The sequence below is a fragment of the Cynocephalus volans genome, chromosome 13 (genome assembly GCF_027409185.1).
Source record: "Cynocephalus volans isolate mCynVol1 chromosome 13, mCynVol1.pri, whole genome shotgun sequence".
NCBI lineage: Eukaryota > Metazoa > Chordata > Mammalia > Dermoptera > Cynocephalidae > Cynocephalus > Cynocephalus volans.
In genome coordinates, this window is record NC_084472.1 from 32903878 (window position 1) to 32930012 (window position 26135).

At 37.1% G+C, this 26135-nt stretch overlaps 2 protein-coding genes across 4 annotated transcripts in view; one reads left to right on the forward strand and one right to left on the reverse strand.

The window, feature by feature from the left end:
- The window catches only part of KIAA1328 (KIAA1328 ortholog), a 357584-nt gene that overhangs the window by 246137 nt on the left and 85312 nt on the right, over window positions 1-26135 (forward strand). The window lies entirely within an intron of this gene.
- On the reverse strand, window positions 12142-13561 carry LOC134361979 (chromobox protein homolog 3-like). Its single transcript, XM_063077256.1, has one exon. It carries the CDS (start codon window positions 13509-13511, stop codon window positions 12960-12962), a length of 552 nt encoding a protein of 183 aa, XP_062933326.1. The 5' UTR covers window positions 13512-13561; the 3' UTR covers window positions 12142-12959.

Below are 26135 nucleotides of genomic sequence, written 5' to 3' on the forward strand. Positions count from 1 at the left end.
AAAAAAACCCTAAAAAGAACCTGAATTTCCATTATTGGGGGTGATTACATAAATTGCAGTATGTTCATTTCATGAAATTTAACCACTAATGCAAAAGAAACAGCATAGCTCTTCACTAGTTGATATGCACAATAAACAAGAAGAAAATTAATAAAAATAAAGTTACTTTTATTTTGATTTTTTAAAGAAATGAATGCTTAGTCCAGTGAAACCAAAAAAACATATATAAACAAAGTGTGTACCAAATATGAAACAACTTAATTTGTGGCATGATTTCAGAACAATTTGAGAAGTGTGAGAATAGAGAGCCTTTTTAACCCTAAGATTGGGATCTCTTTCTTTAGATGGAATAGATTCGGAAGATTTGATTACTTTTTCTTCTTTTCAGATTTAGCCACCCCATTCTTTTCCGCAGTGAATACTATTTACGTTGTCATAATATGGCAAATAGTACTTACTGGTTTTCAGTTTCAGAATCAGTCTATAGAAGGGAGGAGTCTGATCTATTTCAACTTTCCTGTAAGAAACTGGAAAGACTCTTTAAAGCTGATTAATTTAAGAAATAGAGGTATGTATATAATATATGGCATAACCAGCAGAAGAACAACAGAAATAAATGGGAATAAAATTGAGCATAGGGCAGGAAAGTTTTAATTTTTATTAATACCATGTCATAGAATTAAAATATTTTGATCATATGCATATAATACTTAGTTTAAAAATGATTTGCCACCAAACAAGTTGTTAGCCTAAGCTCAGTTCATTTTTACAAGGCTTCAGAACTGGAATATTAGAGAAATATGGTAGAAAAAAATATTCTTGATTTCACAAAGGTGCTTGAACAAGGGCTCTTATAATGCCCTATGGACAAGACAAAAACTGTGTCTTTTCAAAATATAATTAGAAGACTTCATCCCTGGAGCCCTGTGACTCAAAAGATGCTTAAACTGATTTTTTTCTAGGTATCCTGATAGGATTTGTAGGGGATGTGTTCTGCTCATGTATTTCAGGGCTTTATCTTCCATCCTGTCCTAATCATCAAAACTTCAGTATGGTTTTGTTGAGGAATTAATAATAATATAACTTTGTATAAAATTTTAGTGCCTTGGAGTTTATAAAACACTCCTAATTTTGTTCAGTCATCACATCAAATATTTAAAATAATAGGTACAGTTTAGTCCCTTCATGGAACTATGGAAACTAAAGTCCATGTTATAGGACAAATTATGAAAGAAACCAAGGCCAGTAGCCCCAACCTGTTACTAAAGCACAATTTCTGTGGGTGGGGCCCAGGAATGTGTATTTTCGGAAGGCTCCCCAGGTGATTCTGAAAATGTCTAGTTTGGGAACAACTAGACAAGATTCTTTCTACATTCAGGTTATGCTTGTTTGAATTAATTTATAAGACTTACATGTCCTGCTATAATGTGACTGATGTTCAGTAAACATTTTATTATAATGCTATTGTCATTATCTTTAGCAAATATTTTTTGCATATCTTTAGGGCCACCGGAGATTCAAAGTAGTATCAGGGCCGGCCCCGTGGCACACTCGGGAGAGTGCAGCGCTTGGGAGCGCAGTGGGGCTCCCACCGCGGGTTCGGATCCTATATAGGAATGGCCGGTGCACTCACTGGCTGAGCGCGGTGTGGGCGACACCAAGCCAAGGGTTGCAATCCCCTTACCGGTCACAAAAAGACAGAAAAAAAAAAAAAGTATCAAAATTGCCTTTGCTTTCTAAAGCAGGTATGTGCCAGCGATGGCTAAGTAATGCTATGTGAAGTTAACCTTATGGAACCATATTTTGGGATCCTTTGATTCTGTTTGCAGTGCCTTTGGGCAATGTAAGAGGAGATTGCATCTCTAAACAGATGAACTAATAGACATATTATGCTGTCATAGTTTGTTTTTCATGGCTGAAGTGGTTATTATATATTCATATTTAGCAGTCTTATCCACTTTTCTCCAATAAGCAATCCAGTGTCATAACTAACAGTGAGGTTTTTTTGATGAAAACAATTGCTGCATAGGCACAGAAACTTTTTGCAAAAGAGCACAGTTCAAAAGAGACCAATTTCAAATTGGAGAATTTTAAAACTATGGTTCATTTGGTAACTGTACAATGATGACAGTAACAACACAAACATTATATGAGAAAAACATACAAAGGACTGTCTTTGTGTAAATTTTATATAACTATTAACATTAAGGTAGCACGATTGATTTCCTTTTAACTAGTCACACTGGGGTAATTAAAGGCTTTCATTTTATCTTTATTCATACTCTGGGACTTTTCATACTGTTGGAGGTTTCAGGGTCAAATGGGTGCCAGGGCATGGTTCATACAAATGACAAGAAATTCACAATTGTATAGCTCAAAGCTGGCTGCTCTAATTATGGGTCCTTTTAAGTGTTTTCAGTGAACTCCTCTAAAATGTTATTTTTTTTCTTTTTTGCCCAGCTTTCTGTTACATTCTTATTTAACTTTAGTGGATGATGGTTCTGTGAATAGGACCCACTGGCAAAAAAATTGATTTCAAAATTGCAATTCATTTACCCAAAGCTGCCTGCTATCAATGGCTGTCAGCTGGTTCTGAGGCCCCTATGATGGAGAATGTGTGTATATACTTATGGTCACAGTGAGCATATCAAAACAGAAAAGTCTTATAGCATTGCTTCTTAGAAATTTTCATAAAAATTTTATTATAAATGTCTCTTCACCAGCTTGGTTGTCCTTATCCTGTGTAATATAAAAGCCCTAGAGATTTTTGGCTCTCTTTGGCCTAAGGAGAAAAGGAAGTTTCTTGCTGGTTGTTTTATTCAGTAGTCAGATCTCAAAACACATAGTTCTGTAAATGCCAGAGAATGGGTTATTTTTGTAATGCACGTTGTTAAGGTGAGGTTAGTGTGAGTCTTTTGCATGAGTAGAGGGGAAGAGCCAGTAGGGATTGGAACTCCTGATAAATGCTCAAGGAGCATATTTGAAGGTAAGTTGACTTTTCTTCAACAAACAGGAAGTACACATTCCCTTCATGTAAATTACATAGTCTCATTTAGGAGACTTTGGGTGGTATTTTTAAAGTTTGTCACAAAACTTTTGTTGAGAATGCAGGAACAGGGCTCCTTTTCAAACATGCTATTATTATCAGTGGTAAGAGCTAGAAGATTTCCTACTTTACCCTCTCACTGAAATTAGAAGTTTCTTTTAGTTCATTTAATGTTCGTAGCAACTTTGTTTGCAATAGTCAAAACCTGGAAACCACACACATGTCCTTAAGTGGGTGAATAGATGAATAAACGGTGGTAATTCCCTACAATGGTATACTACTCAGCAATAAAAAGGAAGGAACTTATGATACATGCAACAATTTACATGAATCTCAAAGACATTGTGTGAATGAAATAAGCCAGTCTCAAAAAATTGCATCCTGTTTAATTCCATTTACATGGCATTTGGGAAAACACAAAACTGTAGAGATGCAGACAATAGTGGTTGTAGGTGTTAGGGTGGGGGGAGGATGTGACTAGATAGGAATAGGAGAGGGAATTTTTTAGGGTGGTGGAACTATTTGTATGTTAAAATTCATAGAACTATATACCCCCCAGAAGTCAATTTTACTATGCACTAATTTTTAAAATAAAAAACTTGCATTGAAAATTTTTTCCTGCTGTTGATCTCTGGCTTCTTCTGTATTGAAGCCACATTCAATTTTTCAGAGGACATACTGGTAATTATTTCTATGGACTTATCATTTACATACTATGGAATAGCAATTCTCAAGCTTTCTGATCTCAGGACCCCATTATACTCTTAAATATTATTGGGAACCCAAAGAGCTTTTATGTGGATTATATCTATTTAATATAATATCTCTTCATATTTACTGTAATAGAAATTAAAACAGAAATTTTAAATATACATTTAATAGTAACAATAATAAACCTATTGCATGTTAACATAAACAGTATATTTTTATGAGAACTATTTTCCAGAACAATAACAACAACAAAAAAATGGGGAGAAGAGTGTCTTTGCTTTACACTTTAGCAAATCTCTTTAACTTCTGGCTTAATAGAACATAGCTGGATTCTCATGTCTGTATCTGCATTTAGTCTTTTGTGATGTCACATGTCTCATACCTCTTGGAAAATTTCACTATTCACTCATGAGAGACTGATAGTGGAAAGGACAAATGACATCTTATAATATTTTATGAAAATATGTTTTACCTCCTTGTACCACACTTTAAGAACCACTGCTTTTAGAGATAGCAGAAATGTAGGCTGGCTTTTACCTTGTGTCTTCAATAACACTTTGCCCATGTGTTGATGTTGATTCACCACATCGACCTTGGTTTTTCTTTTTTTTGTTTGTTTTGTTCTTGTTTTTCTGTATGTGTGATTGGAGCCATTCTTTTTTTTTAATTATTAGCATATTCATTGTTACAAATCATACTTATTCTTTATGCCCCTTATCCAATTTCTCCCTTCCCCCTACCCGTTCCCTTTCTTCCTCCCCCTTCTAATAACCATAGATTTGTTCTCTCCATCTGATAATTAACTGTTCCTCTTGGTTTGTTGCCTAGATGATCCGTTCAGTACTGAGACAGGTGTGATCAAGTCCTCCTCTATTATTGTAAATCAGATGCTTTTATTACTCTGGAGTGTCTTTGTGGGGAGAGAGGACCTCTTTTTTTTTTTTTTTTTTTTTTTTTGGTCTCCACTGGTGCCTCTACTGGTGTCGATGAAGTTGAGAGTCTGGTGTGCTATCTGCACAGTGGCTGTGATTGCTGCTGTAGAAACTAGTGGTCACTTTTGCGGCGGCCATGGCAATTGCAGTGGCTGTGGAGGGCTACCTGTGTGAAAATGGTGTTTTTGGTGTGCTCTTTACCTGGTTGTGGTTGGGTTTGGCTTCCCCTGGCTCCACCCCTCAAGGTCCTGGTGGGGCGCTGGGGTGGTGGCAGTAGCTTGCCCAGTTGTGGCTGGGTTCGGCTTCCCCAGGCTCCATGCCTCATTCTAAGATGTTGTTGTGGAGCAGTTAGGGGCAAGAAGGAGAAGAGAAGGGGGAGTGGGAAGAGGGGGAAGGCGGGGGAGCATGATTGAGGCCTGTGCCCCCCCCCCCCAATTCTGGCAGGGGAAACCAGGAGGCTTCCAATGGCAGCTGGGTCATTGCTGGGCTGGATTCAGGTGTCAGGGAGGTATGGCTGAAGCTCTTAGCCCCCCACTGCCCTGGCTTGGGAGCCCAGGGCACTTCCTGTGGCAGCTTGGTGGTTGTCGCTGGGCTTATTTAATCTTGGCCCCCCACCACCCCAGCTCAGGAGCCTGGGACGTTTCCTGCAGTGGCTCAGCAGTCATCACTGGGCTGGTTGCAGATGTCAGCAGGGCATGGCTGAGGCCCACAGTCCCCCACTGCCCTGGCTTAGGAGCCCAGGGTACTTCCTGCAGCAGCTCAGTGGTTGACACTGGGCTGGTTGCATATGTTGGGGGTTGTGGCTGACGCCATTGGCCACCCACCGCCCTGGCTCAGGAGCCTGGGGTGCTCTCAGCAGCAGCTTGGGAGCCCAGGGGGCTTCCAGTCCTTCTAGGTTTTATAGGTGTTCTTTGGTGGCGTTAGACCTTTAGTAGTTAATATCAAACTTTGTCTCTGATCTGTGGGTATTTTGTTTTTTCTTTCAGTTTTGTTTTGGATTATTCGCTCTTCCCATCACTTAAACTCTGCACTGGAACTAATTTGTTGTCCTTTGCTTACTTCTAAAATGGAGGAACTTCATGTGGGGACCAGCACTTGAGCCCTGTAGTTGAGCTAAGCAAAATTGCTTCATTGCTGCTGAATCCCTGGGGAAGTCTTTTTGTGTAGCTAGGTTTTAGTGGTTGACCTTGTATGTACTTCTGGGTCTCATGAGGTCTGATACACCTGGGTTGTGTGAAAACTATGGTCTGGGCCTGAGTCTTTTCACCAAACTGCACCCCCTCCAGTTCTATAATCCTGACTAGTTTGCACTGATTGTGGGGGCAGATCAGCTGTGCACCAGTGTTCCCCCGTTGGGCCCATCTCTCCTACTGCCTGTACTCCAGACACTTCCCATGGGACAGACTGTGCTCCGGTCCCTTAGGATGACTTACCAGCCTCGGAGTGGTTCCTTTTTTCTGTTGTCTGTGGCTCCCTGCTCCTGTGTGGGTCCATAGAGCTCTGTTAGTGGTCTTGCTGGCCTGAGGGCCAAGGCCCTCTTCTCCCCTGCCGCCTCCAAGCAACTTCATAGGAAGGGCATATCTGCAGCTTCTACCAGCTCTTGCTCCATGTGCTCACCAGCTCTAGCCTTAAAGCAGCTGGGGCTCAAAATAGTGGAAGCAATCCTTTCTTTCTCTCAGTGTGGCTTCTCTTGCCTTCATGAACTCCCCCACTTCCCCTGAGCTCTAGCGACTGCAGCTTGGCAATTATTGCTTTTTAATAGTTGTAAATTGGTTGATTTGTGGGAGAGAGAGATGCTGGGGACCATCTAGTCTGCCATCTTGACCAGAAGCTGGACCTTGGTTTTCTTCAGGGAGATTTCAACCACAGTTCCTAACTGACCACCATGATGTTTTTTGACATTTCCAATAAATTTATAGGCCTTTGAATTAACCTTGGTTCCAATATTTTGTATTATATTCGTGGTTCATTTGCAAGATGTTTTATGGCATACTATGCACATCTCATAGTGTCTTTCTCATCTTGTGTCAGATTTTCAAAGCTTCATAAATGCATGCTTTGATGAAATTAAAATATGGATTATAAATCTAAAAATGACTACAAATGGTTCATGATACAAGGAAGAGAGATCAACTCATTCTGTTGTTCTAATCCCTCAAATGCCTTTGAAATTAGTCATTTCTTCAGTATATATATATATGAGTATATTGGGCCTTTTCTCTGTGTACAGCCACATGGAAAGCATTACTGGGGAGTCAGAATAGGGCATGGTCTCTGCCCTTTGAAAACTAAACATATAGCAGACAATCATCATACTTTTATCCTGTCTTCCTTAGTTTATATTGAACTGATATTTTCATCTACCTATCTGTTAACCTTCTCTTAATACATTTAAAAAGTTAAAAAGTACTCATTCTACATTGAAATAAATTGATTTAAAGAGCTGTTTTACTTGTTGACTACAGAAATTCTGAAGGCATTTCTGGGATTAGAGCAACAGAACTCTAAAATAGCTGTTTGGTAATCACTAAAAACGAAGTGGTTTTTTTAGCACAGCTTTATCATCATTCTCATCTTCTTAACTCTCCCTTAGTTGCTGATTCTTCTGGATAGAATTAAAATAAAGGTATTTTAATTAATGAAATTCCAGCTATATTCCCTTTAGTGAAGGAGAAAATTAAAATCTATTGACACCTTTGAATATGAAGTGTGCCTTCACTAAAAATGAGATCTGCTCTAATTTCTAATTATATGGTGAGGGTCACATCTTTGTGTGAAGCACTGGCCTCTTTCTGGAGTTCATATTTTAAAGTGCCTATTAGGAATTACTGCTTAGAAGTCCTGTAGAGATCTCGAGTCCAAATGTCTCCTGTATCAGTGCCTTATTCACATACCCTTCCTTTTCCCAGCACTCTCATTGCATCAGTATCTCTTACATCATCAGTCTCTTCCTCTCCACTCTCATCCCTTCTCCTCTGCCTACAAACATGCTTGAGGATCCTTCCCCCTTAAAACAACAGCAAAAAACTCGTCTTTGCCTTGCCACCGAGCTACTGCCCATCTTTCTCTTTTCTTCCAAACTTCTTAAGAGCATAATCTGCATTTTCCACTTCCACATCTTCACCTTGCATTTTCTCCTAGTCTACTAATCACTCAACTGAACTCATGCTTCCCATGGTCACTACAGTCTATTCCCAAATGTTTTTACTTCTTTTCAATCCTCATCTTACTTGACTTTGCAATAGCAAGTGACATAGCTAACCTTTATGATATCTCTTTCATTCCCTTGTTTTCTTGATATTATTCTTTCTTTCTCTCCTTATTTCCCTGTTGGATATTATTTCTCTGTTGTGTTTAGCTTCTTTTGCCACTGCCTACTGTTTAACGATCGACAATTCTATCCTCTTTCCTCTTCTCAATAGACCTCTTTCCCTGTGGGAAACTTAATTCATTCCTATGACTTTAGATCATATCTCTGTGTCAATAAGTCTAAAATCTTTATCTCAGGTCACAGTGAGGCAGGAAGTTAGATAGAGACAAGAATTGGAAAAGGAAATCTGGTAATTGCAAATGGAACAGACTTGTTCCCTGAGCAGGCATGCACATGTGCAGAAGCGACCACAGGAAACAAAGACAATTCCAGACAGGGAACGCCCCCCCCACCCCACGTTGGGCACCATTCGGTTAGACAATGAGTTCCCACCAGCTAGGGGACCAATCACTCTAGTCAATAGTGCAAACACTGCACTCAGGGCTCCATCAATGACCAAATGACACGAATCCAGTGAAGAGGACTTAAACCCACCCAGAATATAATTGTAAGGGCTCGTGAGCACGCTCCCTCACTTTTGAGCCTGCTCCACCCCCTTTTGAGTGTACTCTCTCTTTGCTAAATAAAACTGCTTCTTGCTTTTCACCTCTGGCATGTCTTGTCCAATTCTTTTTTCGAGACACCAAGAACCTGGAGTCAGCAAGCAGAACCTGCAGTTTCCCTTACCACCAGCTTTTCCCTTCTGAAGTCCAAATCTAGCCAAAATGATTTACAGACCCCTCAAATTCAACATCTCTAGATCCAATCTACTTATCTCTACCTCCCCAAAATGACCTGCTCTTTCTTTATACTTCTTAGCAATTATAACATTCATCTATTCAGCCAGTCTGTAATAACTTATCGAACACATATCATGTACTAGATATTGCTGTAAGCCTTTTAAATTTTGCCTTATTTAACAGTAATATAAATAATAATAATAATAGAAGCTAACATTTAGGTGATTGTGAATATGCTGGACATTCTTCTAGGCATCTTACATTTATTAATTCATTTAATCCTTACAACAACCCTATGAGTTGCATACTATTATTAATATCGTTTTGTAGGTGAGGAAATGAGGTCCAGAGAGTTTAAGTACCTTGCTTAAGAAATCACATCTATCAGAACTGATAAATAACTATAGAATACCCTCTTCTGTCTGACACCAAAGCTAATATTCTTAACCACTACGCTGCCCTAACTGCCCTTTAGGGTTAGAATCCTCTCTTTCCTGCACCACACACATCTAACTTATGTCTTTCCTGCCTCTGAAGTACCTATTTTTGTCCAGAGACCATTATTCTACCCAGTACACCTAGGGGATGTGGCATGAGTAAATTCTCCACTAAATGGCCACATCTTTTGGATCTAGGGGCCATGCCAGAGCCTTTTTGCGTAGTAAATACTAGGAAATTATTCCTTTTTACTGACTTAACTTACCTTGTCCCCTCTATGACCCCTCCTTCCACCCATCTCCCAAGCTTTCTGTTACTGTTACCTGCTCCCTTTAGCACTTTGCATACACTGCCATCATAACACTTGCTGCATTATGTATTCATTGTTTAGCTGCCTATTTCTTCTTGTTACCTGTAAATATTTGAAGGTAGTTACTAATTCCCTTATGTGGGCCCATACTTGAATATAGAACTGATACATAATAGGTTCTCAGATAATATTTATTTTATATATGGAAATTAACTTTGTGTTGATGATTTTGGAATGGGAAGACAGAAAGATCTCACAGTGTATGGAATATTTCATTATTGAAATTGTATTCTTTAAACTCTTTGATCTCAAAATATTTTGTTCATTCACGGGTCTGTCTCTGAGGAATATGAAGACTTAGTTGAGACATTCATGAAAACTATTTTTTAGACGAGTTCTAAGCAGTATGATTATGTAACCTCTGGCTTTGTATTCATTGGTAGCCAAGTATGCAGAGAAATCATAACTAGAAACTAGTACAACACAAGAAGTCATGAATCCTTTTTTTTCAAAGTAGCAAATGGAATTTAAATGCTAGCTTATAGTTATCACTGGACCTCTCTTTTCTACTTGAGTCACATAGCACATCAATGGGTCCATCATATTCCACTTACATACCAAGCAGTCCATTTTTGCTAGATTGATTATTGAGATAAACAGCTAAAACAAGTTAAATCCCATCATCATATCCCTGCATTAATTTTAACATGAATTTAGTTGATGTTAAATGGACACTTGTTTTTATTGTCTCAGAGACTGGACTTTTCCTCCAGTAAAGCAGAATAATGTATCTGTATGGTGTTCTAACTTGAACAGTACATAAAGATTAGTAAATAAAGCCCCATTAAAAATACTTAAAATGTAAGTAACATGAGTCCCAGTAGCATTTCTAATGTCCATTAATGCTTATTCTGAAGATCAGAGCTCATTTTACTGAGCCATTTAGTCAAACCGTGTGATTATTTGGAAAGTTAATTCATGCATACTAAAATCTAGCTTAAGTAATGCAGAGGGTAGGAGGTAAAACTCTATGGAGACGATAGTCCTTTTTGTTATTTAATGATCAGCCATAATTAACTTGCAAATTTGAAATAATTAGAACAAATTAAAGGTATTTAACTTTGCCTCCCTAAAGAAAAATTCAAATTGCACCAAATGCAGCTTTAAATTATTCAAGTCTCAGAGGTCTCGGCTAGATTTTTTTTTTTTTTATAATGCCTTTTCTATGATGAGAATACCAATCTGCTTTTTGTCAGAAGGCATCCTATCAAGTAATTGTTCTTTGTGTTAATAAATGACAGCTATTCTTCTTTGTTAAAGTATTTCAGTCTCCCAAGACTACATCAGCATTTCCGTGGCATTTTAATTCAATAAAACAAAAGGTTAATGTTTTTCTGCTTTTTAAGGAATGCAAATACAAGTGGTATTCAATTGGTCCTGAATGACATTTAAAATTTGCCATTCAAGCTCAGACAGACTATCGCGATATGAGATTTCAGCAAAATAGAAAAGTTCAAGGTGCTCTGGATTATTAGAATTTCATTGAACTTGAAGAACTGAAAATGTTTTTCCTTCTCTCACCCTAAATCAGGACCACTCAAAGTTTCTTATTTAGTATTTTATAATATAAAATATGGAGATAGAGCTCAGTAAAATCTTACTAACTTAAGGATGACTTATACAGTGTAGCAATCCTAAATAGTATGGGTTTAACCTCTTCCGCTATCTTGGTTTTCATTATTTTGCATTTACTTTTAACAGCTCCAACAGATGCTAAGTAAGACTAACAGAAAGCAATTTCTAATAATTTCATCCATACCAGTGAATGATGTCAGCCTATTAGTCATAATTCCTTGATGAATTTTGTATGCATTTTATCTGGATTGTATGAAGGGGTAGAAAACACTGATCATCTGACAATAATGTTTTGACTTTATGGTGCTTAGCACCGTGAATGTTACAAAGTGCATGGTCAGTGAATGCCTCTTCAGATTAGTATCTGGGTATATGTAGTTTGGGAAATAACTTATACAGTTATTAATTTTGATGCATCTCAGTATATCATAAAGTTCTTTTGTGAAATTTCTTTGCTTTTTCTTCAACTTTATTTTTTAATCAACTTTATTGGAATATGTAATTTACATTTAATACAATGTACATATCAAGTTTGATGTGTTTTAACAAATGAATATATCTTTGTAACTAACACCCCAATTGATATACAAAGTATCCATCACTTCAGAAAGTACATTGTGCCACTGGATTACTTAAGCTTCATAGTAAATATTGAGATCAGGTAGAATAAGTCTTCCAACTTTGTTTTTCTTATTAATAATTCTTTTTTTTTTTTTTTAAAGGAATGTAAAACTATTTATTGACCACTGCTCACCAGTATTTACAATAAACAATATAGAGTTGGGTAACATTCTGATTACTACAAAGTTATCGTTTTCCTGGCTTCTGCTGAACCAGTAACCCAAATACTGCAAGATTTGAGCCTACATGTAAGGAATGAGTAGGGATAAACAAAAACCATGCAGGTTGATAGTTTGGCTTGCAAGTTTGTTTACCCATTTATGCCAGCAGATGCTAAACTGCCAACATCTCTAACTGCGTGACTATGTTTTGATGAGCCAAGTCTTAGATATTCCAGAAGTCATGAACTTTTAGTCAATACAACACAGGGATTTCAACTTTTTATAAAGGAATGGCTCGCCAGAGGAATCTTTAAATGTCCTTTTAACTGAGTCTTGCTTAGCTGATTAAAACACTAGGATTTGTCCAGTTTCCTCATCTGGGTAGGTTGGTGGTAGTGATGAATTTTGCAAATAAATGGTTGCACTTATACAATTATAGATATAGATATGGATTCTGATATGGATCTGCTTTTAAATTATCCAATTACAGAATCATCTATTTAATTTGAAAGGTTACGGCTTCAGAAAAAATTCAACTTGAAGTGACTTATTTCTTAGGTTGTTCAGAATGATGGCATCTCAGAAACGTGAGCTTATTTACCCCATGGTTTTTGCTTTGGTGAATGTTAAAAGCACATAAACAAAAAAAGCCATTTGTATATGTATTTTTTGTATACACACACAAAAAAACAAACCCAGAATGGTCCTTAGGCATATGAGTTAAACACAAGTTCTGACTGAGTAATGACTATGGAAATTTCCCCCAACATTTAGAAAAGATGTTCTCTAATGCAGAGGAAATAATATGCTATGGAATCAAATGTCCTTTTCTGATAAAGGAGGCAACTACAGAAAGCTTTTATTTATTTGTTCAAAGTAACCAGTGCTATTGATGCAAAAGAACTCAACAACTCCCCCAATACTACTTTCAAAACGAACACATCAAACTTGATTTTCATTAGAATGTAGTTATTTCTTCACACTAGTAAATCAAAAACTAAGACCCAGATTTTATATATATATATATAAATATATATAAAAAGCAATGCAAACAATTATTGAGCTTCATCTTCTGGACAAGAATGCCAAGTTAGTCTCTCTTCATAAAAAGCAATTACAATTTGAGGACACTTCATATTTGCCTCTTTTGCCAGCACCAAGTCTGCCTCATCTGAATCTTTCCATTTCATGAGAAACATCAGTTCTCCACTGCTGTCTGTGGCACCAATTATTCTTTCAGGATCAAGGCCTCTGGCAAAGCCTCTTGGTTTGTCAGCAGCATCTCTTTTCTTCTTTGACTTGCTATCATCCGATTCACTGTCCGATAAAGATTTTCTTTTTGTACCGTCTTTCTCTTTACCAGCTTTTTGAGAATTAAGAAATGCTTCAATTAACTCTGGACAATCTAAATTTTCTTCAGGTTCCCAAGTATTGTCAGCATCTGTAAATCCCTTCCACTTGAGGAAATACTCCACCTTCCCATTCACTCCACGTCTGTCCAGTACTTTTTCCACCACAAATTCTTCAGGCTCTGCCTCTTCGACTTTTTTACTTTTTCCATTCTGTTTCTTTCCCATTTTTTGCAATGTAGTTTTATTGGAGGCCATTTTTTATTGCAGACTTGAAGAGCTATTGCGTTCGTGGCGTGGCGTCCGGTGCCCCACGAGGGGAGGGCTTATTAATAATTCTTTTGGCTATTCTGAGGTTCTCTACATTTCAGATTCAGTTTATCAATTTCTATTGAGGAAATTATGATTTGATCAATATGGGAAGGACTGACATCATAGAAATACTGAGTTTTTCAATCTACAAAAATGGTATGCCTCTATATTTATTTAGATCTTTTTAAATTTAACTCAGTGATGCCACGTAGTTTTCAGCATAACAGTCTTACACATATTTTATTGAATTTGATGGGGTACCAGGATCCATGGTTTCAGTTGTCTGTAATCAACCTCAGTCTAAAAATATTAAATTGAAAATTCCAGAAATAAATCATAAGTTTTAAACACTACATCACAATTCCTACATCATTCACCTCACATCATCGCATCACATAGGTATTTATTATCTCATATCATCACAAGAATAAGGGTGAGTACAGTACAATAAGATATTCTGAGAGAGAGAGAAACCACATGCACATAACTTCTATTATAGTATATTGTCATAATTATTCTATTTTATTATTACTTTTTGTTATTAATCTCTTACTGTGTCTAATTCATAAATTTTATTGTAGGTATGTTATATGTAGGAAAAAACATAGTATACATACGGTTCAGTACTATCTGGGATTTTAAGCATCTACTGTCTTGGAATGTAACCCCTGTGGATAGGGGGGAACTGCCGTATATAAAAAGAGTATTGGTTTTTGAATATTTACCTTATATACTGCAATTTGCTAAATGTACATAGTCTACCAGTTTTTTTTTGTTGTTGTTGTTGCTGCTTTGTACATTCCTTAGAATATTCAAGTTCACAATCACGTTGTCTGTGAATAATAATAGCTTTATTATGCCTTTTGTTTCTTTTTCTTGCCTTATTTCATTATCTAGGACTTCCAATACAATATAGAATAGAAATAGTTAAACAAATTTTTACATTGTTCTCAATCTTAAGGTAAAGGCATTCAATAATTCACCAATAAAAATAATGTTAAATATAGGTTTTTGGTAGATGCCTTTATCAGATAAGTGCCCTTTTATACCTAATATGCTGAGAGTTTTGAATCAGAATTTTGTCAAATGCTCTTTATGCATTTTATTTATTAATGTAATCATATCATTTTGCTCCTTTATTCTTTAATGTTATCATTTACCTGGATTTATTTTTGGATGTTAAGCCAATACTGCATTTTGGAAAAATACTCCCTTGGACTTGATGTAGTATCATTTTATAAATTGCTGGGTTTGGTTTGCTAATATTTTGTGGAGTTGTGTATGATGTTCATGAGGGATACTTCTTTTTAATATTCTTTTACTGTAATAACTTAAGTAGGTTTTGGTACTGCATAGTAACATAAAATTTGTTGAGAAGTGTTTCCTCCTTTTCTATTTAAAGAAAGAGTTTGTTTAAGATTGATAATATTTCTTCCTTACATGTGATAGAATTTACCAATGAAGCTCTCTGAGCTGTTTTCTTTGTGGGAACATTTTTGGTTACAAATTTAATCTAATAGATATTAGGCTATTCATATTTTCTGTTTCTTCTTGAGTCACTTTTGACAAGTTATATTTTTCAAGAAATGTGTGCATTTCATCTTATCTCAGTTATTGAATATATTGGCATAAATTATTCATGATATATCCTTAATATCCTCTTACTGTCTTTAGGCTTTCTAGTGATATATCATCTCTGATTTCTAATATTCATAACCCAAGTTTTCTCTTTTTCTTAGTTTGCCTTGATGTGGGGTTCATCAATTTTATTAATCCTTTTAAGAAGCCGACTTTTGTGTTTCTTTATGTTTTATTTGTCTATTTCATGGATTTTTACTCTCCATTTCCTCCCTTATTATTTTTTATCTGACTTGCTCTTCCTTTTCTAGCTTCATAAGATAGAATATTATATCATCGATTTTAAACTTTTCTTCTTTTCTAATATAGGCATTGGACTTATTTTCCCTCTAAGCACTACTTCTTTATCCCTCATATTTTGATATGTTGTATTTTCATCATTCATTTAAAAATATTTACTCATGTCTCTTGTGATTTTTTTTTTTTTTTTTTTTTACCTATGTGTTATTTAGAATTGTGTTGAATAATTTTCAAATACTTGAGAGATTTTTCTAGACATCTTGTTTTTTATTTTACTACATGGTCATATTACATATTTTATAAGTTTTCATTCTTTTGAAATGTTTTGAAATGTATTTTATAGCACAATGTATAATCTGTCTTGGTAAGTATTCAACATGCAGTTTTAAAAATGTATATTCTGCTGTTGAGTGTAGTGTTCCATACACATCAATTAGGTCAAATTGATTAATAGTGTCATTCAATTCTTCTGTAGCCCACTGAATTTTTGTCATTTTTGTCTTATAAACTAATAACAAGTGAATGTTAAAATAACTAGATATTATTTGGGTTTCTCTACTTTTCTTGTAGTCTTATCAGTTTTTGTTACATGTATTTTGAAACTCTCACAGATACATATATATTTACCATTGTTATGTCTGTCTGATGCCTTTTTTATCATGATGAGATATTTCTCTTTGTCTCTGTTAATACTCTTTTCCTTAATGTGTACTTTTATTTATACAAGTGTAGCCCACTCTGGCATTCCATGTATACAGTTTGTATGGCATATCTCTTTTCATCCTTTTATGTCAACGTATTTATTCTTTTATATTTAAAGTGTTACTCTTGTAAACAACATATTGTTGGGTTCTGCATTTTTCTCTAGTCTGATAATCTATTCCATTTATTTTATTATTTTTTATTTATTTATTTATTTATTTTTTACTTTTATTTTGTCGATATACATTGTAGCTGATTATTGCTCCCCATCACCAAAACCTCCCTCCTTTCTCCCTCCCCCCTCCCCCCAACAATGTCCTTTCTGTTTGCTTGTTGTATCAACTTCAAATAATTGTGGTTGTTATATCTTCTTCCCCCCACCCCGGTTTGTGTGTGTGTGAATTTATATATTAATTTTTAGCTCCCTCCAATAAGTGAGAACATGTGGTATTTCTCGTTCTGTGCCTGACTTGTTTCACTTAATATAATTCTCTCAAGGTCCATCCATGTTGTTGCAAATGGCAGTATTTCATTCGTTTTTATAGCTGAGTAGTATTCCATTGTGTAGATGTACCACATTTTCCGTATCCACTCATCTGATGATGGGCATTTGGGCTGGTTCCAACTCTTGGCTATTGTAAAGAGTGCTGCGATGAACATTGGGGAACAGGTATACCTTCGACTTGATGATTTCCATTCCTCTGGGTATATTCCCAACAGTGGGATGGCTGGGTCGTATGGTAGATCTATTTGCAATTGTTTAAGGAACCTCCATACCATTTTCCATAGAGGCTGCACCATTTTGCAGTCCCACCAACAATGTATGAGAGTTCCTTTTTCTCCGCAGCCTCGCCAACATTTATCGTTCATAGTCTTTTGGATTTTAGCCATCCTAACTGGGGTTAGATGGTATCTCAATGTGGTTTTGATTTGCATTTCCCGGATGCTGAGTGATGTTGAGCATTTTTTCATATGTCTGTTGGCCATTTGGATATCTTCCTTAGAGAAATGCCTACTTAGCTCTTTTGCCCATTTTTTAATTGGGTTGCTTGTTTTCTTCTTGTAAAGTTGTTTGAGTTCCTTATATATTCTGAATATTAATCCTTTGTCAGATGTATATTTTGCAAATATTTTCTCCCACTCTGTTGGTTGTCTTTTAACTCTTTTAATTGTTTCTTTTGCTGTGCAGAAGCTTTTTAGTTTGATATAATCCCATTTGTTTATTTTTCCTTTGGTTGCCCGTGCTTTTGGGGTCGTATTCATGAAGTCTGTGTCCAGTCCTATTTCCTGAAGTGTTTCTCCTATGTTTTCTTTAAGAAGTTTTATTGTCTCAGGGTGTATATTTAAATCCTTAATCCATTTTGAGTTGATTTTAGTATATGGTGAGAGGTATGGATCTAGTTTCATTCTGCTGCATATCGATATCCAGTTATCCCAGCACCACTTGCTGAAGAGGCAGTCCCTTCCCCAGTGAATAGGCTTGGTGCCTTTGTCAAAGATCAGATGGCAGTAAGTGTGTGGGTTGATTTCTGGATTCTCTATTCTATTCCATTGGTCAGTGTGTCTGTTTTTATGCCAGTACCATACTGTTTTGGTTATTATAGCTTTGTAGTATAGCTTAAAGTCAGGTAGTGTTATGCCGCCAGATTTATTTTTTTTGCTGAGCATTGCTTTGGCTATTCGTGGTCTTTTATTGTTCCATATAAATGTCTGAATAGTTTTTTCCATTTCTGAGAAAAATGTCTTTGGAATTTTGATGGGGATTGCATTGAATTTGTATATCACTTTGGGTAGTATGGACATTTTCACTATGTTGATTCTTCCAATCCAAGAGCATGGAATATCTTTCTATCTTCTTGTATCCTCTCTAATTTCTCTCAGCAGTGGTTTGTAGTTCTCATTATAGAGATTTTTCACCTCCTTGGTTAACTCAATTCCTAAGTATTTTATTTTTTTGGTGGCTATTGTAAATGGGCAGGCTTTCTTGATTTCTCCTTCTGCATGTTCACTATTGGAGAAAAGAAATGCTACTGATTTTTGTGTGTTGATTTTGTATCCTGCTACTGTGCTGAAATCATTTATCAATTCCAGCAGTTTTTTTGTAGAGGTTTTAGGCTGTTCGATATATAGGATCATGTCATCTGCAAACGGACAGTTTGACTTCATCTTTTCCAATCTGGATGCCCTTTATTTCCTTCTCTTCTCTGATTGCTCTGGCTAGTGCTTCCAACACTATGTTGAATAGGAGTGGTGAGAGTGGGCATCCTTGTCTAGTGCCTGTTCTTAAAGGAAAAGCTTTCAGCTTTTCCCCATTCAGGATGATATTGGCAGTGGGTTTGTCATATTTGGCTTTAATTATGTTGAGATACTTTCCCTCTATACCTAACTTATAGAGGGTCTTTGTCATGAATGAGTGCTGAACTTTATCAAATGCTTTTTCAGCATCTATAGAGATGATCATATGGTCCTTGTGTTTGAGTTTATTAATATGGTGTATCACATTTATTGATTTGCGTATGTTGAACCAACCTTGCATCCCTGGGATGAATCCCACTTGATCGTGATGAATAATTTTTCGTATGTGTTGCTGTAATCTGTTTGCTAGTATTTTAGTGAGGATTTTTGCATCTATATTCATCAAGGATATCGGCCTGTAGTTTTCTTTTTTGGTTATATCTTTACCTGGTTTTGGTATCAGGATGATGTTTGCTTCATAGAATGAGTTTGGGAGATTTGCGTCCGTTTCAGTCTTTTGGAATAGTTTGTAAAGAATCGGTGTCAATTCCTCTTTGAATGTTTGGTAAAATTCTGCTGTGAATCCATCTGGTCCTGGGCTTTTCTTTGTTGGGAGCCTTCTGATAACAGCTTCAATCTCCTTTATTGTTATTGGTCTGTTCAAATTTTCTACGTCTTCACGGTTCAGTTTTGGGAGCTTGTGTGTGTCCAGAAATTTATCCATTTCCTCCAGATTTTCAAATTTGTTGGCGTATAGTTGTTTATAGTAGTCTCGAATGATTCCTTGTATTTCAGATGAATCAGTTGTAATATCGCCTTTTTCATTTCTAATTTTTGTTATTTGAGTCTTCTCTCTTCTTTTTTTTGTTAGCCATGCTAATGGTTTGTCAATTTTATTTATCTTTTCAAAAAACCAACTTTTTGATTCGTTGATCTTTTGAATTGTTTTTTGGTTTTCAATTTCATTCAGTTCTGCTCTGATCTTAATGATTTCTTTCCGTCTGCTAACTTTAGGATTGGATTGTTCTTGTTTTTCTAGTTCTTTAAGGTGAAGTGTTAGGTTGTTCACTTGCCATCTTTCCATTCTTCTGAAGTGAGCATTTAATGCAATAAATTTTCCCCTCAATACTGCTTTTGCAGTATCCCACAGGTTTTGGTATGATGTATCATTGTTTTCATTAGTTTCAATAAACTTTTTGATTTCCTGCTTGATTTCTTCTTGGACCCATATGTCATTAAGTAGAATGCTGTTTAATTTCCATGTGTTTGTATAGTTTCCAGAGTTTTGTTTGTTATTAATTTCTAGTTTTAATCCATTGTGGTCTGAGAAGATACATGGGATAATTCCAATTTTTTTGAATTTATTGAGACTTGATTTGTGACCTAATATGTGATCTATCCTGGAGAATGATCCATGTGCTGATGAGAAGAATGAATATTCTGAGGTTGTTGGGTGGAATGTTCTGTAGATATCTGCCAATTCCAATTGGTCTAGAGTCTTGTTTAGATCTTGTGTTTCTCTACTGATTCTTTGCCTAGATGATCTGTCTAATATTGACAGTGGAGTGTTCAGGTCCCCTGCTATTATGGTATTAGTGTCTATTTCCTTCTTTAGGTCTAATAGAGTTTGTTTTATAAATCTGGCTGCTCCAACATTGGGTGCGTACATATTTATGATTGTTATGTCTTCATGATGGATCAGTCCTTTTATCATTAAGTAGTGTCCCTCATTGTCTCTTTTTATGGTTTTTAGTTTAAAGTCTATTTTGTCAGATATAAGAATAGCCACTCCAGCTCGTTTTTCTTTTCTGTTTGCCTGGTAAATCTTTTTCCATCCTTTCACTCTTAGTCTGTGTGAATCTTTATGGGTGAGGTGGGTCTCTTGTAGGCAGCATATAGTTGGGTCCTGCTTTTTGATCCAGTCAGCCAGTCTGTGTCTTTTAATTGGGGAATTTAAGCCTTTAACATTAAGAGTTGTTATTGAAAGGTGTTGATTTATTCCTAGCATTTTATTGGTTGTTTGGTTGTCTTAGGTGTCTTTTGTTCCTTGCTTTCTGATTTACTGTTTGGTTTCTTTGTTTGTTGGTTCCTTAGGTTGTAGATAGTGTTTTTGTTAGCTTGTTTTCTCTTCATGAATGCCATTTTTATTGTACTAGCGGGTTTAGATTTTTCTTAGGTTTTTATGGCAGTGGTAGTTATTTTTCAGGAACCAAACCCAGTACTCCCTTGAGGATTTCTTGTAAGGGTGGTCGTGTGGTAGTGAACTCCCGCAGTTTTTGTTTGTCTGAGAAATATACTATTTGCCCCTCATTTCGGAAGGATAGCCTTGCAGGGTAGAGTATTCTTGGCTGGCAATCTTTGTCTTTTAGTATTTTGAAAATATCATCCCATTCCTTTCTAGCTTTTAGGGTTTGTGATGAAAAGTCTGATGTTAACCTGATTGGGGCTCCCTTATAGGTGATTTGACGCTTCTCTCTTGCAGCTTTTAAGATTCTCTCTTTGTCTCTGAGTTTTGCCAATTTGACTATGACATGTCTTGGAGAAGGCCTTTTTGGGTTGAATACGTTTGGAGATCGTTGAGCTTCCTGGATCTGAAGATCTGTGATTTTTCCTATACCTGGGAAGTTTTCTGCCACTATTTTGTTGACTATGTTTTCAATGGAATCTCCATTTTCCTCCCCTTCTGGAATACCCATGACTCGGATATTTGAGCGCTTGAGGTTGTCTGATATCTCTCTCAGATTTTCTTCCATGTCCTTGATTCTTTTTTCTTTCTTTTTGTCTGCTTGTGTTATTTCAAACAGCCCATCTTCAAGTTCAGAGGTTCTCTCTTCAACTTCGACAAGCCTGCTGGTTAAACTCTCCGTTGTGTTTTTTATTTCGCTGAATAACTTCTTCAGTTCAGCAAGTTCTGCTACATTTTTTTTCAGGACATTGATTTCCTTGTATATTTCCTCTTTCAGATCCTGTATACTTTTCCTCATTTCATCATGATGTCTAGCTGAGTTTTCTTGTATCTCATTCAGTTTCCTTAGAATTATCACTCGAAATTCCTTGTCAGTTATTTCAAGGGCTTCTTGTTCTATAGGATCTAGAGTATGAGATTTATTAACTTTTGGTGGTGTACTTTCTTGATTTTTTGTATTTCTGGTATCTTTTTTTTGGTGTTTATTCATTGTGGCAGGGGGTTTCACAGTCCACCGGTTTGAGACTAATGACTAACTAGGATGTTGCTGTGGTTGCCAATTTGGTATGGCTCCCGCCGTGACTGCTCAGTTGGCCTCTAGTGTCTTGTGTGTGTGGTTGCCTCGGGTCTTGGGCTTCTCCGGGGATCCACCTTTCTGGTCAGCTTGGACTCTGCTGGGCTGGTGGATCACGTACCACAGGATGTGTGATCTCTGTTGAGCTTTCACTTTCTGTACAGGACTTCTCCCCGTTCCGTGTGCTCTGGCCCAGGCTGTTAGATCGTGCAGTGGCGACCCCACCAGGTATGTGGTTTCTGTCGAGTCTCCGCCTCCCTGGCCGCACGTCTCCCCACTCTGTGCACACTGTGCTGGGCTGGGGTGTGTCTTCTGCACCCCTCGTCTATTAGCTGGGCCTTCAAGACCCTGCTCAGCACCGCCTCGCCCAGGAAGTTTACCAGGTTTCTGCTAGGCACAGACGACCGGTCTCTCTGGGTGCCTTTGTAGCACTGTGTAGATCTTTCTCGGGTCTTGTTCACCTTTGTATCCCCCCGGTATAAACCGAGTCTAGTGCCCGCCTGCAGCCTGCTCTCCGGCAGGTTCAAGCGGACCTGGGAACTCTCCTACCACACTATTCCCAACCAGAAATTCGTTAGGTTTTTTTCCAAACTGGTGGTCGCAGAGATGGTATCTGCCTCCCAGTAACAGGAAGTTTACTGGAGCCGGAGTCCAGGGTGTGGTGGAGTGACAGTCGGCCCGCCCGTACTTCCTAGCCCTCCCAACACTGGTCGGGGACGCCCCACACCCCCAGCCCCGCCAGAGAACCGCGGAGGGAGTGGGAGAGGAGGCCGGCCCGCAGGGTCCGGAAAGCCCCGCCCCAGGCCAAGCAAATGGGCTCAGTGATGGCCGAGCAGGGCAGAGCTGCCCGCACCTGGGAAAATGGAGGCAGCACCGGGGCAGTGAGTGGCCTGGTGGTGCAGGCGGGAGCCGCGTGGGCATCCACCCCCCGAACAGAGCTGTGCCAGGGATCACTCACAGTGCTGTGCCAGGTCAGGTGCTCGCTCTCTGTCTCTGGTTTGTTGCCTTCCGTGTTCTCGGCGCTGCCGCCTCGGGCTGTTCAGTCGCGGCGCCGCTCGGGCGCTCCCAGGAATCTTCTTTAATGCCGGCCTGAAACCTCGAATCCTGAATAGGGCAGCTGGCCGCCTTCAATGCGGCCCCAGCCTCCGGGATCCTGGCTGCATCCACAGCAGCCCTGGCGCCGTGTTCCCTGTTTCAAGACTCGCTTTTGCAGCTAAGAATCAGTTCTTTTCCTGCTCCACACTTCAAAGCTGTTGCCTGTAAATGAGGCAGCCTCTCCTGCCGGGGCAAAGTGGCGTTGAGCCCCCACGACCGGCCAGCAGCAGCAGTCCTCCCTTAAGAGATGGCCAGAGGAAGGTCCACAAGTTTCCCGGCTGCCTGAGGCCCAGTGGCCACCTTTTCCACCTCAGCTACTCCGCGCCAGCCGCCGCAGCCGCCGCCATCTTGAAACTCTATTCCATTTAATATGAATACTTAACTGGTTTAAGTTTAATTTATTTATACTATTGGATTTAGATCTATCATTTTTCTCCCCCCTTCTATTAATCCATCTATTTTTTTTTCTTCTGTTTGTCCTTTTCTGCTCCTATTTGTGGGGAAGGGGAGTATATTAAATTTTTTTCTATTGTAATTTCTCTATTATTTTTATTAGCTATACCTCTTTGCATTTTCTTTAGTGATTTCTTTAGTAATTACAGTATGCTTCCCTAACTTATTACAGGCTAGGTAGTGATAATGCTGAGCCATTCTATGTCAAATGTAAGATCTTTTCTATTGCATAGGTATACCTACCTCCCCATTTCTTGTGATATTATTATCATTTACATTACTTTGCAGTAGTTTATAAACCCCATAATATAGTGTTATTGTTTTTGCTTTAAACATTCATATATTTTTAAAGAAATGAAGAGAATAGGAAAATACAGCCTTTTATATTTATTCACACATGCTATTTCTGATGCACTTAATTTCTTTCTGTAGATTGAGATTTCCATCTAGTGTCATTTTCCTTCAACCTGAAAAACATCCTATGATTTCTTGTAGGGCAGGTCTGCCTAAAATAAATTTTCCTTGTTTTTGTTTATCTGAAAATGTTATTTGTCATTCATTTTTGAAGGATGTTTTCATGAGACGTATCATAATGGGATGACAATTTTGTTTGTTTTTCCTTTCAGCACTTTAAAGGTATTGCTCTACTGTCTTCTGTCTATCACTGTTCTGATGAGAAGTTAACTTTCCTTAATATCATCATTCTTCTATATGTAATTGACATTTTTCTCTGGTTGTTTCCAAGATTCTCTCTATTTTTGGTTTTCAACCAAAACGATCTGTGGGTCAAAGTTTTTCTTCAGATTTGGAGAATATGTTGCCATTGTGTCTTTAAGATATATTTCTTCAGATTTTTTTTTTCTATCTTCTCAATCTCTTCTCCTTCTTGGACTTGAGTTATGTTTATTAGACAGCTTAATATTGTCTCTAACACTCCTGATACTCTGGTCATTTTTCTTCAATCTTTTTCTCTTTCTGTTCTTCAAATTAGATTATTTTATCCATTCTGTCATAAAATTTACTTACCCTTTGTTCCTTCCTCTTTATTTCCCAATTTTTATTTTAGTCGCTGTAATTTTCAGTTCTAGATTTTTCCATATGGTCCTTTTTTAAGTGTTTCATTATCTCTGCTAAAACTATGTATCTGTTCACTCATTAAGGCCATGGTTTCCTTTGTGTTCATCAACATATTTTTAATAGCTGATTGAAATAAAGTTCTTGCCTGCTAAATCCAATATCTGGGCCATCTTTTGATTGATTTTAATGACTGTTTTTTTTTTTTTTTTTTTTTTTTACTTGAGAATGGACCACAGTTTCTTTCTTTTGATGTCTAATAACTTGTATTCTGGATATTACGGATGATTCATTTAGAGATGTGGATTTTATTATCATTACCTGGAGAGTGTTGACTTTTGCTCTTTGATCAATTTAATTACCAGCTGGTTGCCTTGAACTGGGACAGGTTTGCTTTTATGTTTTGTGAGGACAGAGCTCTTGAAAGTCCAAGGTGTTTTCCACACCCCTCTAAATTGGTAGGACTCAATCTCCAGACTCTTTCTTTGTGTATTTTGTTGTAGCTTGATTTTAGTCTTTGTTAGAGAAGGCTGACAATAAGCCTTTTTCTAGGATATAGACTTTCTGGTGATTCAGGTAAAGTCCAGGACATAATGATATTGCTTCATTGTGTTAGAACTTAAATTTCTCTCTGCACTGCACAATTTGTAGTATTTCTATATTTCTATTTTGCTGTCATCCTTGCAACAGCCACTCTTCAGTAAGTCTTGCAATGAAAAAGAAAATAAACATTAGAGAAAATCAACAAAGCTAAAAGTTGATTCTTTGAGAATATGAATAAAATTAATAAGCCTTTTCAAGATGACCAACCTAATATAAAGAGAAGAATGAATTACCAGTATCAGGAATGAAAAAGAAGATATCACTATAGATTCTAATGATATTTTAAAAAGGAATTAATGAATGTTGTGAACAATTTTTGCAAGCACATTTGACAACAAGTGATATAAATTCCTTGAAATCAACTATATACCAAAATTGATACCAAAATGTAGAAAATCTGAATAGCCCTGTATCTGTTAAAGAAATGTAATTTCTAATTAAGAACCTTCCCATAAATAAAACTAAAGACACATCAAGACTTTACTTATGAATTCTATCCAACATCTAAAAAAAAATAGTATCAATCTTATGCAAATTCTTTAAGAGAATTTAGGGCTTTTCAGCCTTGGCACTATTAATATTTCAACCAGATAATTTTTTGTTGTGGGGGGCTATCCTGTGCATTACAGGATGTTTAGTAGCATCCCTGGCCTTTATCCATTAGATGCCAGTAGCAACCCCCCATTGTGACCATCAGAAATCTCTCCACACATGGCCAAATTCCCCTTGTGTGGCAAAATTCTCTCCTCCTACTCCACTTGAGAACCCCTTGGACTAGAGGAAAAAGGAACTTTTTCCAAGTCCTTTTATAAGGCCTAAACCTGTTAAGGGCATTAGAAGAAAAGACAATCTTCCTCATGAACATTAAAAATAAATAAATAAATAAATAAACTCTTTAATAAAATATTAGCAAATTAAGTCTGAGCATATATAAAAAGCATAATTGAGCTTGACTAAATAGGGTTTATCCCAGGAGTGCAAAGTCAGCTTAACATTTGAAAAATCAATCAATATAATTTGCCATATTAACATATAAAAACAATTAAAAAAAACAAAACATCTCAAACAGGTGCAGAAAAAGCATTTGACATAACTCATCCAGTGCTCATTCATTATAGGTAGAAAACAAATGACCTCTCAACAAACTAGAATTGTGATAGAGGGTATTTACAAAGGTATATCTCTTTAATGATGAATACTTTGAAAAACAAGGCAAAGATCTCCACTTTTACCACTTCTGTTCATCATTGTGTGGGAAATTCTAGCTAGT